At 45.2% G+C, this 15104-nt stretch overlaps 2 protein-coding genes across 2 annotated transcripts; both read right to left on the bottom strand.

The window, feature by feature from the left end:
• Positions 1 to 408: 408 nt before the first annotated feature.
• On the bottom strand, positions 409 to 1458 carry LOC306928877 ((Lyso)-N-acylphosphatidylethanolamine lipase-like; the record flags this gene model as incomplete). Its single annotated transcript, XM_079509153.1, has 1 exon — positions 409 to 1458. One exon carries the CDS (start codon positions 1456 to 1458, stop codon positions 409 to 411), a length of 1050 nt encoding a protein of 349 aa, XP_079365279.1.
• An 8179-nt stretch (positions 1459 to 9637) lies between these two features.
• LOC306928875 (kelch domain-containing protein 3-like) lies at positions 9638 to 10678 on the bottom strand (the record flags this gene model as incomplete). The annotated part of the gene is made up of 1 exon (XM_079509149.1): positions 9638 to 10678. One exon carries the CDS (start codon positions 10676 to 10678, stop codon positions 9638 to 9640), a length of 1041 nt encoding a protein of 346 aa, XP_079365275.1.
• Between the last annotated feature and the right edge of the window lie 4426 nt (positions 10679 to 15104).

Below are 15104 nucleotides of genomic sequence, written 5' to 3'. Positions count from 1 at the left end.
TGTGATTTTTGCTAGGACATGACGCATGTGTAGCCAGAAGAATATCCTGGCCCACCACCAACGTCCCACAGTGTCTGTCTGTTCTGTTGTGTTCCTTTTATTGTGTAGTATTTAGTGTCCTGGTTTCCTTTGTGGCTACTGTTACCTGTCTTGTCTCACCTGTGATAATTAGTTTGCTCCACCTGTGCCCTGTTATTCTCCTAGCCAATCCTTGATTTTCAGTTGAGTTTACCTGTGTCCTTCATTGTGAAGTGTTACGTATCTCATGTCTTCAGTCTTTTAGTTTGTATGCCTAGTTTTAGATTGTTTATTAAAAGCATTTTGAACCGACCCGCTCTGCCTCTGTCTCATGCTGCACTTGGGTCCTACATTCTCACCTGACTCTTACCGTGACACACAGGTTGTACATCACAGGTCCACACGGTTGCATGCGTTTTCCACTGCTCTGTTGAACTCTTCCGGACGGTCGGCGTAGATGTGGTGCGAGGCGTCGTTCACCAGCAGCACCGTGGTGGCACTCGGCTGCCTGATCCGTGCCACGGCGTCGCCCGAGGCGCTGTCCACCCAGGAGCGCTCTCCGTACAGCATGGTGACGGGCATGGAGGGGGACAGCCGGTGGACCCTCTGCAGCATGGGACTCTTGGCCCAGCCCAGGGACTCTGACATGGCCCGGAAGCCCACCTCGCCGCTGGGTGTCTGGGCGTTGCAGTGGTAGATGTACTGCGATATCGTGTCGTCGTCGAAGAGGTCCTCGAATCTCCTGCTGAAGTCGGCGCGGAACCTGTTCACCAGGCCCGGACCCCACGGGCCGGCCGCTCGGATGACCGCCAGGGGGTTGAAGAGGCACAGGACGGCTGTCGCGGCCTTCGCCCAGCGCGGGCGAGGGGTCCGCGCTGGTTGGAAGCCCCAGGGGTCCACCAGGATTAGACTGGTCACTCTAGACGGGTGCTGGATAGCGTAGGATGTGGCTAGGTATCCACCCAGGCTGTGCCCCAACAGGATCATCTTCTCGAGGCCCACGGACTGCCTCCAGAGTTCCATGGAGTTGACGAACTGCTCCTCGGCCAGGGCGGCGTCCGCGGGGAAGGGCGGCCGCGAGCTCCGTCCGAAGCCCAGGAGGTCGAAGGCGTACACGGGCCGGCTGCGGCTCAGCGCGTCCAGGTTCCTGATCCACAGGCCCACCCCGCCCCCGAACCCGTGGACCATCACCAGGGGAGTTTTGGTCTCAACATCTTCCGGGATCTTCTTGTCGGTAAGGGTCAGAGTCCATATCTTGTCTTGGTTCGGGAGGGTCACGAACCTGGCCAACACGTCGTTCTTGATACAGGCAATGATCTTGTCTTCGGTGCTTTTCAGCAGAGACGCAGAGGTTTGACACCACGATGGCCACCAGGCCCAAGACGAATCTGGCTCGGTCTCATGATAACTTTGCACTGGAACTGTTATTGCAGGATCCATTGCTATCCACTACCTGCTGACAGTATACACGTATATATACTGTATATATATATATTAATGACAACACAAATTGCGTCGTTGAGAGTCATTTAATCCTGCAGTCTTAATGGTGATGTCATGACATGTCGTCTGTGACATGTCACGTGTTAACTATCTACAGTATAGGGCAAATATGTACTAGAGGTTTGGTCCGCTACGCCGTCCTCACACCTACGTTGCACTGCCGATTCGACCCAATATGTCAGAGTCATAGTGTCGGGGACTTCGTCAGAGTACTGGACCTACCCATCTGTCTGCGTCCAGGTTATGCCCATATTGGGATATCTCTGTATCTGTCAGTCCTTGTCCCTTTTATGGCCAGATTTCCGCCGGCCGGCCCGCCTACGCTCCCATTAGCCAACTTTAAAATTGAATGAGCATAACATAAAATAACTTGCTCACAGGCAGAGCCGCTTTGTAGGTAGTGCGAACGGTACGGCCGCACAGGGCCTCGTGCCTGTGCTAGACAGCATTTTTTAATTCTTTAAAATGGGAACGGCTTTACGTGCTCCTCTCTCTCTGTCTCTCTCTCTCTCTCTCTTTCTTTCTCTCTCTCTCTCTCTCTCTCTCTCGCGCTCTCCTTTTAATTGAGATATTAACTATTTAATTACACATTTCCATTTTGAACCCATATTCTACTGCCATGTCTTAATACAGTGTTGCTTTTTACAAATAAATTAAGCAAATTTAGAAATGCCACGTTGATTGTGCTTAATCACAAAGTTAATGTGAGGCTACTTTGATGGGAAAGCGACACAATGAAGAAATCACACATCCACTATAACACCTGCTGCCTGGGTGTGAACTGTGAAGAACTCGAGTTACTTACCTTGTGCTGGTCGTTTGAATAATTAATCCAAGGTTTGTTTGTCTGGACTCTGGAGACCCAACACTATGTCATATTATGGACGGTTTAAAGTCAACTTTAAGAAGAGCTGGTCATTGTGCTGCATGCAGAGTGAGAAGCTGCTCCGCTCTGCTAATTGATATGACCTAGATATTTGCGCAACTGACTGGCATGAGGTAATTAGTACATTCGCAGCACCTGCAATTCCAATAGTAACCTATAAACATTTGAAAAGGCTTTGTATAAGCTACTATTAATATTTTGTTCTAATAAGGTTTGGCCTTATAGATAGAAATGTGGTCCTTTTCGTATCGTTTTGGATATTAATTAATTAATTGATTGATGAATTAATTAACACAAAAATGTCCTCGCATTTGTCCCAGGTGGCTTTGCTCACAGGCAGGTGTGTGTGACTAACTGACTATTTTCAACGTACAATTCTAAGGCTAGGAAGAGCAACTTTGAAAGTCGTTTTTTGGGCAGTTTTGAATGATGGGAGGGAGACAGGGAGTGTGTATCGTTGATGTGGTTGGGGAGTGTGTAGTATTGCTGTACGATGAATAGCAAAAATAGCCATTCTACAAGGTCACAATGCGTTCCGATGCGGTGCGCTGTGAGCTTGTCCAAAAGTCCACAATTTAAATGTTGAAACAATTGAAAGTGTTTAAAGCAGTGAGGGAGAGGAATTCAATACCCACCAAAATATGTCACCATCAATGAGTGACTTGTTTTTATTGAGTATGTCATATTTACTCTTTTAGCTGACACTACGTGCCCAAGGACATCAGATATGTAAATGTACGGCTAGCAATCTCAGGTGCAATTACTTTGAATTATGCACTGTCCCTGAATCTGTGACCATATGAATGAAATAATCAATTCATTAATTAATGACAAGGACACGTACACATAAATAAAAGCATCACTTCATATTAAACTTTGTTGACGGCTGATTTCCCCCACAGGATGAATGAAGATATCCCCCCCCCCCCCCCCCCCCCCCCCAATGTTCACCATTTTCACCAGACTAGGGATGGTAGGCTTCATTGTTCATGTATGGTTAAGACATGATGGGAATATTTGGTGAACTGAATCCTTCATAGTATAGAACACCTCATAACATGCATTATCTACGCACCAGGAATACACCGTGATCGATGTCTTTACATCCTCGCAATATGTATTTCATGCAATAGGCTTTCCGGTGGTTGGAATCTATTGCACCCCGGGGGGGTCATTTAGTCTCTCGATCTGCTCCTCATACATAAGCTCTTGTATACTTTCTAGAGAGAGAGAGAGAGAGAGAGAGAGAGGGGGGGGGGGGCTTCTGGCTTCTCTTAAAGCTCCTGCATATTTATTTCAGAGATGCCGTTTCTCCACCATCAAGGTTAAACTGTGTTATTGTCTTTACCTCTGCTGAACCAGAGGCAGCAGAGCAAGGGGGAAGGGAGTGATGAAGAGGCTGTGAAGAAACAAAACAGGAGGAGGGAGTGATGAAGAGGGAGAAGCTGAGAGAGAACGATAGAGAGAGAGAGAGAGAGAGAGAGAGAATGTTGGAAAGAGATGTAGAAGCTACAGCAACTTCTTCTTGTGGAAACACAGTTTATCGAAGGTCGCGAGAACAAAAAGACAACGCGAGACAACGCACAGACGCTTTCCCTCGCAGAAGTTCTAATACTGCCTGGCATGGGAACTGCATTGACGCAACCGCTATAAGCAAGTGTAGAGGGTTGTGTGCGGCCGAGCGCATCGGCGGGTGCGAACTTCCGTCCGTCCAGCAGCATATAGGACGAACGCGTTGTCAGCCAAACTCACAGACTCATTAAAAACATAGTCATCCCACCAACCGCATACTGGTACATTGACAAGATAGTTCACCATGATTTCAGAACAGCTAAGGGCATGGTTAGGAACGGTTTACCGTGTTCGTAAAGCATGGTTCGCTTGCCCAGGCGGTGGCGTAACCGTCTGGGCACCCGACTGGTAATCCAGTCGCAGTGTGCCTTGGGTTCGACTCCCGAGCCCGACACGGCCTTTACTGCATGTCTTCCCCCATCTCTCTCCCGTTTCCTGTCAGCCTACTGTCTGTCCCTTCAAAAAACCAATAAAAGGCGTAAGCCGCAAAAAAAATATCTGAAAAAAAGAAAGAAAAAAAAGCATGGTTCGCTTTATCGACATACTCTCCTACCATACATATCAGCTAAAATAGTGTCTAATTCACTTAAAAAAGGCTAGGCATTGCAGCTTCAACTCTGTTGGGAAAACAGTCTTTACTTTGTTACTTTGTGGTGTCACCGATGATGCCCAGGTTGTTAAGTCATACCTACCAGTGATTTTCAATCTTTTTAATGAAGTTATAGGAAATTGCATGTTTTGGGGGACAAACTAGCTGTATTTTCCAAAGTGTGTGTATTGTCCTCATGTCCAGAGGGGAGCAGTTTGCAGGGGTTGTGTGCAGGGTGGGCTGGGTCACAGGTCATGTTGGAGGCCATTGCTGCGACATCAGGGCCTGAGAGGAGTCTGCATAGATGTTGTGGACCGCCGGCAGCTTGTGTCCCAATGAAGTGTTGTGGCGTCTCGATGACCCTCCACGGAGCCTTCTGCTGCTCCGTCCTGGAGTCTCCAGCTGGCGTGCACTCCACCCCACTGGGATGCAAGTCCAACAGGCTGTTCTCCACTGTGCACCGCTGAAAGTTCAACACGAGTTTCTGTGGCAGTCCGGCTCTCCACAGCTTCCATACGAGATACATGTAGAAGCATTTGTTCCTTCCAGATCAGTTTTCGTACCGATGTCAAATTAATATGAATTTGGCTGTGGATCTCCATCTGATAACACTTTAGTTCCAGGGGCCCCCGTACAATGTTTGTGTAGAATCTTCAAAATTGTTTGGAAGATTATTTAAAAAATGTACAATGTACAAGCTGTAATTTGGCTTGTTTCACTACCAACTGAAATGGGGCTTAAAGTGGTTCCTTGTAGCCTACTTTTTTCCCTTCCTGGAAAGGTTGTGGAGTCGAAATTGCAAAAGTTGTCTTTGAAATGTGGTGGAGTGAAGTACAGATACTTAAACATGAGCTGCCTCCAGTACAGTGAAGACCACAGGGCCTAATCATCTTTGTGGCCCCCCTATGCACTACAATAGGCACACTTTATCCATATGCACAGCATTACATTCTTTCCAAACACATCCCTTACCCCAGACAAATGCATCGAACCCAGTAAACTGGGTAAAGTAATACAACTGTCTAGACATATTAAACACTTAAAGACAACAACTTACAGAGAGCAGTGAAACTGGTCAGCTGTCAAATAATGTTCCCTGCAAGAAGTCAGCAATACCTCGATACCGAAGTGAAACCAGTATTCAATGAAGCCCATCAGGCTTCAAACACAAATTGTGTCTGATGTCTTCTTCATTGAATATTGCGTGTATTATTGTTACCTGTTGATGACATTGGCAAAGAGGTTTTAGGTTTTTGAGGGGCGCTAGAACGCTAGAACGCCTGGCTTTGTGACGTCATGTGTCAGCCAGGTCTACAGACTTTGTTTTGGTTTACTTTTCTTGCCCCATCATGTTTGTGCGTGCCCCTCACTTTGCACAAGTGTGATTTGTAACACTCTTCCACTTTCCTCTTTTGTCCAAGAGCCAAGCTTTTCCGGGACATAATGGTACATGCTGACTCATTCACTAGGAACATCCACCCACCTACCAGTGATGTCTGGACAATGCGACAGGTTTCTTTCTTTGTGCTGCGTGTTCTTATAACACCTTCCACCAGGCTACCATCAGACTGCTGAACAAGGCCTGACCACCCCCTGTCACCAGGCTGGCCTGTCAACTGGAACACTTATCTTGACAAAAGACAAGTTCTCCTCCCTTCATGTGGATATGTTCCTCTGTGTAGACTTTACTTTCCCTGTGTTTTTTTGGTGTGTGTCGTGTGTGTGTGCGTTAGGGGTGGGACGATATGGGTTCCTCACGATACGATATATATCGCGATATTAGGCCCTCGATAACGATAATATCACGATATTCGATTTATTTGCGATATATCGATATATTGTATGAAATTTCATCAACGATATATCACGATATCTGCCACTACAAAATACTTGGAACTTAAAAAATGCAGCATTTTGTATTCCCACAAAGCTGTTTGGAGACTTTGGACAAATCACCATCCAGTAATTCAGTACTTCTGGTTGCTGTGGAATCTGAATGGGATTTGCTTTATTTTAGCTGTCATTTCCTCCTTTTCTAAACATGTTGTTCATCACTTCATTATGAACAACATTTTAAAAAATTATTTTCCGATATCGATATTTTAATAATCAATGTCGATTATTTATCGCGGGAGGACGTATCGATAAATATCGCCATATCGATATTTCAGCACACCCCTAGTGTGCGTGCGTGCGTGCGTGTTGCATTGTTCATTGAGCGGTACACACATTGTGACCTGCAAACTCCTGTAGTGTAGTATGTCAGATGTATGTCAGATCTCATGCACACACCAGCCACTAGGTGGACCTACCAATGTGTTACATGCACCTTATGCGTAAACTCATGTATACTCTAACTGTATCTACTTGTCCTTTACCTATGCCATGTACATAGATATCTGGATTTTCTTTTGCTGTCTACAAAGTAACTAGTAACTAAAGCTTTCAAATAATTGTAGTGCAGTAATAAATACTCAAGTAAAGTAGGCTACAAATACCTCAAAATTGTACTTAGGTAAATGTAATTAGTTACTTTCCACCACTGCAAGGATTGTTGGATTTGGCATTCGGTGACAGATTAGCCCTGGGACATGTAGACCAAATTCTGCTTCGAAGTGAAGGTGCATAATATGTATATATCTCTAAACACATCGACCTATACATTCACACAGACTTTTGTCATCAGGGGCGTCAATATAGCTGGGGGGTGGAGCCCGGGGGAAAGTTCAGAGTTCTCCCAACCGGAATAAACAGTGGAGTGTTGGGTTTTCAAACGCAGATGCTTTAAATACTACTAATTTAAAAGTAGGCGTCATGGCTTGCCAGATCACAGACACAGATCCTTCCTTGCCACTCGACAAGGAACGCTTCTTTAGAAAATGAAACAAGCTAGAGGCCGAATGTTTTCCTTGACTGCATGGACATGATCCAACACAACACAATGGCCTGATATATTTGCATGGTAAGAGACACTTTTCTATAGATATGATCACTGAAACTTATCAAAATATACATTTTAAAAAGCCATCAATTCATTAATGATGTTTATAGAACATGTTTTAGTGATTTTCAAGTAGGCTACCGACACCATTCGTTTCAACCACACTTTGCCAAACGATGGCTCTGTGCCAAGTTCCAACTGTCTCTAAACTACTTAGAATTCACTACAATGTGTTCTATAAACATTATTGATGACTTAATGGCTGTTGGTTTTTGATATTACGTTAAGTTGAATTGATCATATCTATAGAGTGTCTCTACCAGGCGAGTAAACACTGCGCCGCGGTAACACAATGTTTTGTAACATGGAGGGAGAGGGAGATTGAGAGGCATGTCCGATTTCAGTGGTGGTTATGCTTGTGCAACTTGATGCATGCAATAAAGTATAAAGAGATAAGGATACTCTGACTATAAACAACTTGAACCCCAGGTCCCCCACGCGTTGCAATGCGCTGTGAGCTCATGGTAGCCCTAGCTGGCGTGTTTTTTACGCACATTCTCCATTTACAGTCCTTACGGCGGCTTACGCCTACACAAATGTTCAGATTACAAATATAAAGTGCTCACCCCAGGGCCATGGGTGTTACAATTCTGCTAGGACGGGAATAAGTACCAGTACCTTCCGTATTGTTTAATAAAAAGCAATGTTTAATCAGTTTCTGGCCATGCGCTTTCACATATGCGCCCCTATCGGTTGATGCATTATAACTCTGATAAAATGGCCACCGATCGGATTAAAACGCTTTTTATTGAACAATGCGGAAGATACGGGTACTTCTACCCACCCGAGGAGGATTGTAACATCCGTGGCTCTGGGGCGAGCACTTTATATTTTAAATCTGAACATGTAGACGTTAACGTTCTAAATGGGAAAAGTGCATAAAACAGGTTGAAGTTCCGCCATGACAGACCAGCGCCATGTGAACTATGGCTAAATCGTCTCGTATACGTAATAATTACTCAACTTTCCGAGGGCGAGTGTTCCAGATGTCCTTCTGATGGATTTTTCTTGGCTGTCAATATTTCTATCATCCAACAAATCGCTCTGAAAGTGATCCAAAGGATCGTACACTATTATAACTCTATGGGGAAGACCATTTTGTTTACCCCGGGCTAAAACCGGATGTGACATTTGTGGGCGTTCCTGTCTAGCTTGGTGTGAATGTATATGGTCTAAAATGAAGAGTTCGGTCAAGACAAGCTTTGCATGACGTTTGTGCCACGTGAGCCAATATAAGTGGCAGAGAGAAGTGAGAAGGTAGATGAGAGAGAGGTGGGGGAGCGAGAGAGAAAGAGAGAGAGTAGAGGGACAGATGTGAGGCCTGCATAGCGTGGATGTGCAGGCCTAGGTTGCTAGTATGAAATAAATACAGAATATAGCATTCAATGTGCCTCATGTGTTGAAACTTCAATGAAACCTTGCTGCCTGGTCTCCTTGTGTTAAACAATATAAGCAGGCTATGCAGATATAAATGAACACGTAGACTACATACAGCCATATGGTCTCGTAGCTTGCGATTTGCAGAGCCATGCCATACAAAAACTAAAATTAAACAAGACAGGTTTGTGAATCAGGCCATGATGTCATCATCAATATGACGATGGTCCTGCCTGAATTTGGAGTTGGGTACAGAACAGACGGACGGACGCTGTTCTAGACGCCAGGCCCTGTGCCCATCAGTTAACAAAAAAACACACACACACAAAGGTCTCCACCTTTGCAGACATCTTCATCTCCCATTCCCAGATCGTACATTCTCTTCCATGGCTGTCTGTTCCTTTATCCTTTACCCCACTGTTTCTACATTCATTCCTGAGCACCTGGGTGCAGAAGTTTCTATTCTTAGAGATCTCTATCGCATGATTGTGTCTGTCCTGGTGCAGTCCGGTTGCTATTCGAGTTCTCTTGTGTGATGCTGCCTAGTTCCTGGTGGGTGTCACAGATCGCATTCCTGTGTCTTTCCCATCTGAACGAATGGGCCCTTTTGAAGGGGGGTGGTCTCCTCTTCTTTCCCTTTCTACTGTTCAATTGCCTGGAACTTGTTCTCTGACATTGACATCTACTTTTTTTAGAGGGTTGTGCCAGTGTTTCTGCCGTGTCCGTTGGGATTCATGGCTGTCAGTTCCCACCTGATGTCATGTGGAAGTCCTGACTGATCCAGACCGTGCTGAATAACTGATATCTTGCACAACGTCTTCAGACTAGGACTCACGTCTAATATGTAGACGTCGCCAGGTGTGTATCCTCCCAAGAAGACCATACGATGTCCCACCACGCAAGCGCACATCCTGACTCTCCATGAAATCGAAGATGGGCCTCCCCCCTTAGGCTCAACCTTCTTCCAGGTGTATGTATCTGGATTGAATTTCCGGTGGCATCCAGCAAATATATACATCTCTCCGTTGTAGGCAAAGGCTGAATGGCCGTTGCGCCCTTCTGGAAGCAAGGCAGAAGGTGTGCTCAGCCAGCAGCTTGTCTCTGTGTCAAACAATCTGATTCTGTTGTAGTGGTCCTCGTCCTGGGCCCCTTCGCCCCCAAATATAAACATATTTGTCTCGATGATGGTGGCAGAGTGAAATGCTGAAGGAGGTGCTGGTGTGCCTCTGGTGCTAATTAAAGACCAGAACATTGTGGCCGTGTCCAACGTGTAGATGTCATTGTTGTATCCAGACTCCCAGAGATATCCTCCAAAGATATACATGACCTTCCCCAAGCCGCAGGCCGAGTGCTTGTATCTCGCCTGGGGGACGGTCCCCGAAATACTGGTCTTGAACCATCTGTGGGTGTTGGCGTTAAACGCATAGAGCACATTGCACAAGTTATAAATGTACTTATCCCCGCCCCAGATGTAGATGGTATCTTCTATCAGAACAGCTGTGTGGCCGTAGCGCATGGAGGGGACCTCTTCTGTTCTTCCCGTCGTCACCGGGGGCAGCTTCGTCCAGTGCAGAGAGTCTGTGTTGAAGACGTGCACATCGACCTGGTACTGGCCGTCGTACGTCTGTTTGGTGCATAGGCCTCCGAACGAGTACACCTTGTGTCCGACCGCCACAGCGGCGGGATACCTTCCCTCGGGGCCTCCTTTTAGATGTACCACCCAGTGGAACATTGGGGCATCGGACGATGACACATAATTCGATGTGTTCTGATAAAAGAATGGAGTGTTTCCGGAGTCTCGGTCGCACCTTATATTGGTACAGCTGCACAGACATCACGTAAAGCTTGGCCATTAGGCAAGACTGATGGGTTGGGTTCGCCAATCATTATTTTCTGGCCAGGTGATCGTTTTTCGGCGCAAGGCGGAGCAAGTGGGAGGCTTTCATGTCCCCACGGTGCAAACCGAGTACTCTTTTTCACAGCTGACAACGACAAACAAAATTAGCAGCTGCCAGCTATCAAAAAATTAGACCAGCTACCAAAATTAGAAACGCTGCCTCCCTTCGGAGTTGTCCGAAAATGGATTTCAAATGAATAATGTCTGAGAAATGACTGGTACAGGACTCCTCGCCTCCGGCTCTCAAGGGGGTCAGCGTCGGAACACTATGGTTAGCCACTTCGCTTTAGCGCCTAGTAGACCTATAGTAGCTCCCGTTTCTAGCCTGTTTTCCGCTCCTTAGCACAACATGAACAGCAATAAAGCACCGATAGATTTATCTGTGAATGGCATCCTTTATGGATTTTTGTACATTTGTAATAGTCATATCTCAAGTCCACTTTCATTGAAGGCCATTGGTGACATGAACAAAATGACAAAATAGGTAAGATAATTATTTCATTGAATGCTTTCGAGATTCTTAAGAGGGCCCTGAGCCAGAAAAAGGTCGAGTGTGTTAGCACACTCTCTCCGGGTTGCAAATGGATAATTTGGAGATGCGGTTTACCGTGTAAAACATTATACGGCTGTGTTATTTACTGTTCCTGCTGCATTCCTCTGTTCCTGTGTTGCATGACCCGAATGCGCTTTACCACTTAACGATGATATTTACGCAGGTCACGTGCACTCTGTGACATACATTTTTGGGTCAATCTTTACAGTTAAACTATAACACTCTGTGTGCAATTTCATGAATCCATTTTAAATTAGGGTCCTGCCATCAGAAATCCCCTGTATTATATTCTCCACTTCAGAGGGAAATCGATACTCGGCGCGGCCGAGCAAGAGCAGAGCTCAAACGCTGAGCAGCACCTCCGAAACGGAGAGGAAATGGGTTTCGGGATGTTGACACCGTCGGCATGGCAACGGACATTGTGAATGCAGTATGTGTGAATAGAAGATGGTTTCCAACTCAGTACCCCCGTGGCTCCCTGGCCGTTCTGCCTGTGGAAGTAAGAGCAACATGAGCCTGCTTTGTTCCTTGAAATAGCCACCAAATGGACCCTTGGACATACAGTGTATTATGAAAGCACACGGCATGTGAGATTTCATTAAAAAAAAAGACTCAGCAATAATTGTGCCGATGTCATGGAGTTGACTGCGTGAATACTATCGCTAAGTGGTGTGAGTCATGCAACACAGGAATACAAGATTAGCACTTACTATTACAGTAGTGTAATACATTAAAACACGGAATAATGTACAGCAGGGTTCCCCAATAAATTTTCCTTGCGGGGGGGCGCTCCGCGGGCCGCAAATGGCCCGCGGGCCGCCTATTGGGGAACCCTGATGTACAGTGTAGATTAAGAGATTCAAAATAAATGAACAAAATGGGGGTCTGTGGCTTAATGCATATCAAACTGGGGCTCCTTGAAATTAAAAAAGGTTGAGAATCACTGATCACTGCATGTGTAAATGATCCTTGTACAATGCAATGTTCCATGAACACAAACACAGACAGTAGAACGCAAACACTTTATTCCAAATGCTCAAAAACGTCAAACTGACCCCCAAATCAGAGTTCATTTGTGAGAGCCATTATGTATCCTCATCACGAACACGAATGCAACCTGTTTGTGTGTCCCCTAGTTGTTTGTGTGTTTTATTTATTACCTTTTAGTAATTTCAAACTCCTTCTCTTAAAGTGAACGCGTATGGTGGCACTGGGAACTTCATGAATGCTTACAGCTAGCCGGCAGAGAAAGCATTAAGCCCATACAGTATATGGAGACCCCTGATGTTATCAATATTGATGTTGATCTGACCCCCCATTCCAAAGCGCCAGGGGTCGCCCAGCAGTCTGCTGTCACCCATGGCGGATATGTTGATCTGACCCCCCATTCCAAAGCGCCAGCGCTCGCCCAGCAGTCTGCTGTCACCCAGGCGGATATGTTGATCTGACCCCCCATTCCAAAGCGCCAGGGCTCGCCCAGCAGTCTGCTGTGACCCAGGCGGATGCGTGCACGCGACGTTGTCCTAGCTTCTCGCCCTCAGTCGTCTTACTGGTAATATACCTGTATGTGACCCCAATCTACAGTGTCAAATCTACACTGTCAAATCCTCACAGTGTTAACTACAGTATAGGGTCCATTTGTAACCCTGGTGGCCTCTGGATCCAATGTTTGACAACCAGTATGTTATTTTGTATGTCTTAGTTTGTTGTGTTTACACCAAACACACACAGAGAGAAATTCTGATCAATATCTCATTGAAATGGCAATAGGCCTATATGATTGAGTCTTGCATCTTGATTGCTATGAATGAAAGCCTTCACTTTGTCTCTCATCCATTTTAAAGTGTTGTTGATTGCGACCGCAGGTCGCATTTACTATGAAAACCTGCATCTCCCGTCAGTTATAGTCACGCCTCCATATATGGTCATGCCTCGTGACATCACGCCTCCATTATGGTTACGCCTTGTGACATGTCACGCCACCCTATATGGCCATCTCCATATATGAAGATCACGACACTGACCTCATCTAACCCTGGATAACCATACATGGAGAAGACTGTATCATCACCTATATCTACATATATGGAGCCGGCCAGCAACTCTACATCTGACCTCAAACCTCAAATCCTTAGATCTCCATATTTGGAGTTGACCTGTTCTGACATTCCATATGTTGATCCTCCCCACCCGGCCTTCCTCTTCTGAGATTACATATGTTGATCTGACCTCATCAAACCCTGTACACTCAAGACACACTCCATATATGGCCAGTACAGAAGTCATTCCATATGTTGATCTGAGCTGATGTTGATTTGATCTTCGTAGATGGCAGAAAAATAATTAATCACTTCAGCCCTATATACATTTCGGCTATTTGAAAATAGCCGATGTACAAGCCCACAATGCATCGTAATGTGACACATTGTGAGCTTGTAGATCTGCTATTTTCAAAATACCTTTACCTTGCCACAATTTGTTGTATTGTTTCAGTTTTTCATGTGTCTATGAGACATTCTGCATAGTCAGTACTTTATACTTGTAGTACTTTAAGTACATTTAGATTTTTGATGCCAATACTTTTGTGCTTTTTACACATTTTGAATTCCGGACTTTTACTTGTAACCGAGTAGTTCTACAGTATTGCAGTAAAATGCATGAAGCAATACTACAATTCATCACATTTAGTATTAATGCTGTATTTATAAATTAAATGGGGATACTTAATGACTACCACTGACAAATTAGGTATTCATGATATTCCTGCACGGTTGTGATGTGCAATATTTGTCTTGCATAGCAAGGCTGTCTTTCAAAGCTGTGGTTATTTTGTGTTAATAAAATCATCGGTTCTCAGTCATTTATCTTGCTCACACGTATCAATATTAGAACAGGAAGGACGTGACTGCATCGCTCAGAGCTTCGCTGATGGCCTGCGGTGTGTCTGTGTAGTTGTGATGTGACAAAGGCAAAGCAGTGTTGTTTTGATTGATTGATTTATTGATTTATTGATTGAATACTTTATTATTTTTTTAAAGCACAGAGGCATAGTCCCATAAAAAATATGCTAAAAGGATAAACCCAAGAAAGCACTATGGCATGTTTCCATTGGGGTCCTGTTTGGAGCTAAACACTGGCGTTAAAGTTGCCTCATCGTCGACTGATTCACTGATAAAGAATCCAGACGAATGGCCACATTTTAAACATGCTTTCACATTCAGGTTTCTGTATTTTTATCGGGAAGTCCATCAATACTCGAGTTCTGACTGCATCCTGTGTGCTGTTAACCCTTAGAAGATGAAAGACGCCAATTGGCGTCTTCATCAGAATTCCGTAAATGATCAATGACGCCAATTGGCGTCTTCACAGTTTTTGATGAATCTAAACATATTAATATGCTCCGAAGCGCTGTTTAAATTCCTGAGCTTATATTCCAACTACATTACCCAGAAAACCCGTGTCACGTGACACACGTGTACGTGTTGCCATTGGAAGCTGGTCCCACCCCCTGTAAACAGTGGGGGCAGAGGGAGTCTTCATAGTTATCATTGTTTTGCCTGTTTGCCGTCTCGCCCGAGCGATTTTCTAGCAGAAAAAGTTGAAAGCAGTACTATTTATTTGAGCGAGTTTTGTGGTAGTAGTATTGATCCATACGCGTCCCAGTCGCCTTCTCCAGGCGGAGTAGCCCTGGTCCAGTGCTTACAGCGA

This window comes from Electrona antarctica (genome assembly GCF_951216825.1).
Source record: "Electrona antarctica genome assembly, chromosome: 8".
NCBI classification, from domain to species: domain Eukaryota; kingdom Metazoa; phylum Chordata; class Actinopteri; order Myctophiformes; family Myctophidae; genus Electrona; species Electrona antarctica.
The sequence above is the reverse complement of the archived record's forward strand: the minus strand, read 5'-3'. Positions and strand labels throughout refer to the sequence as shown.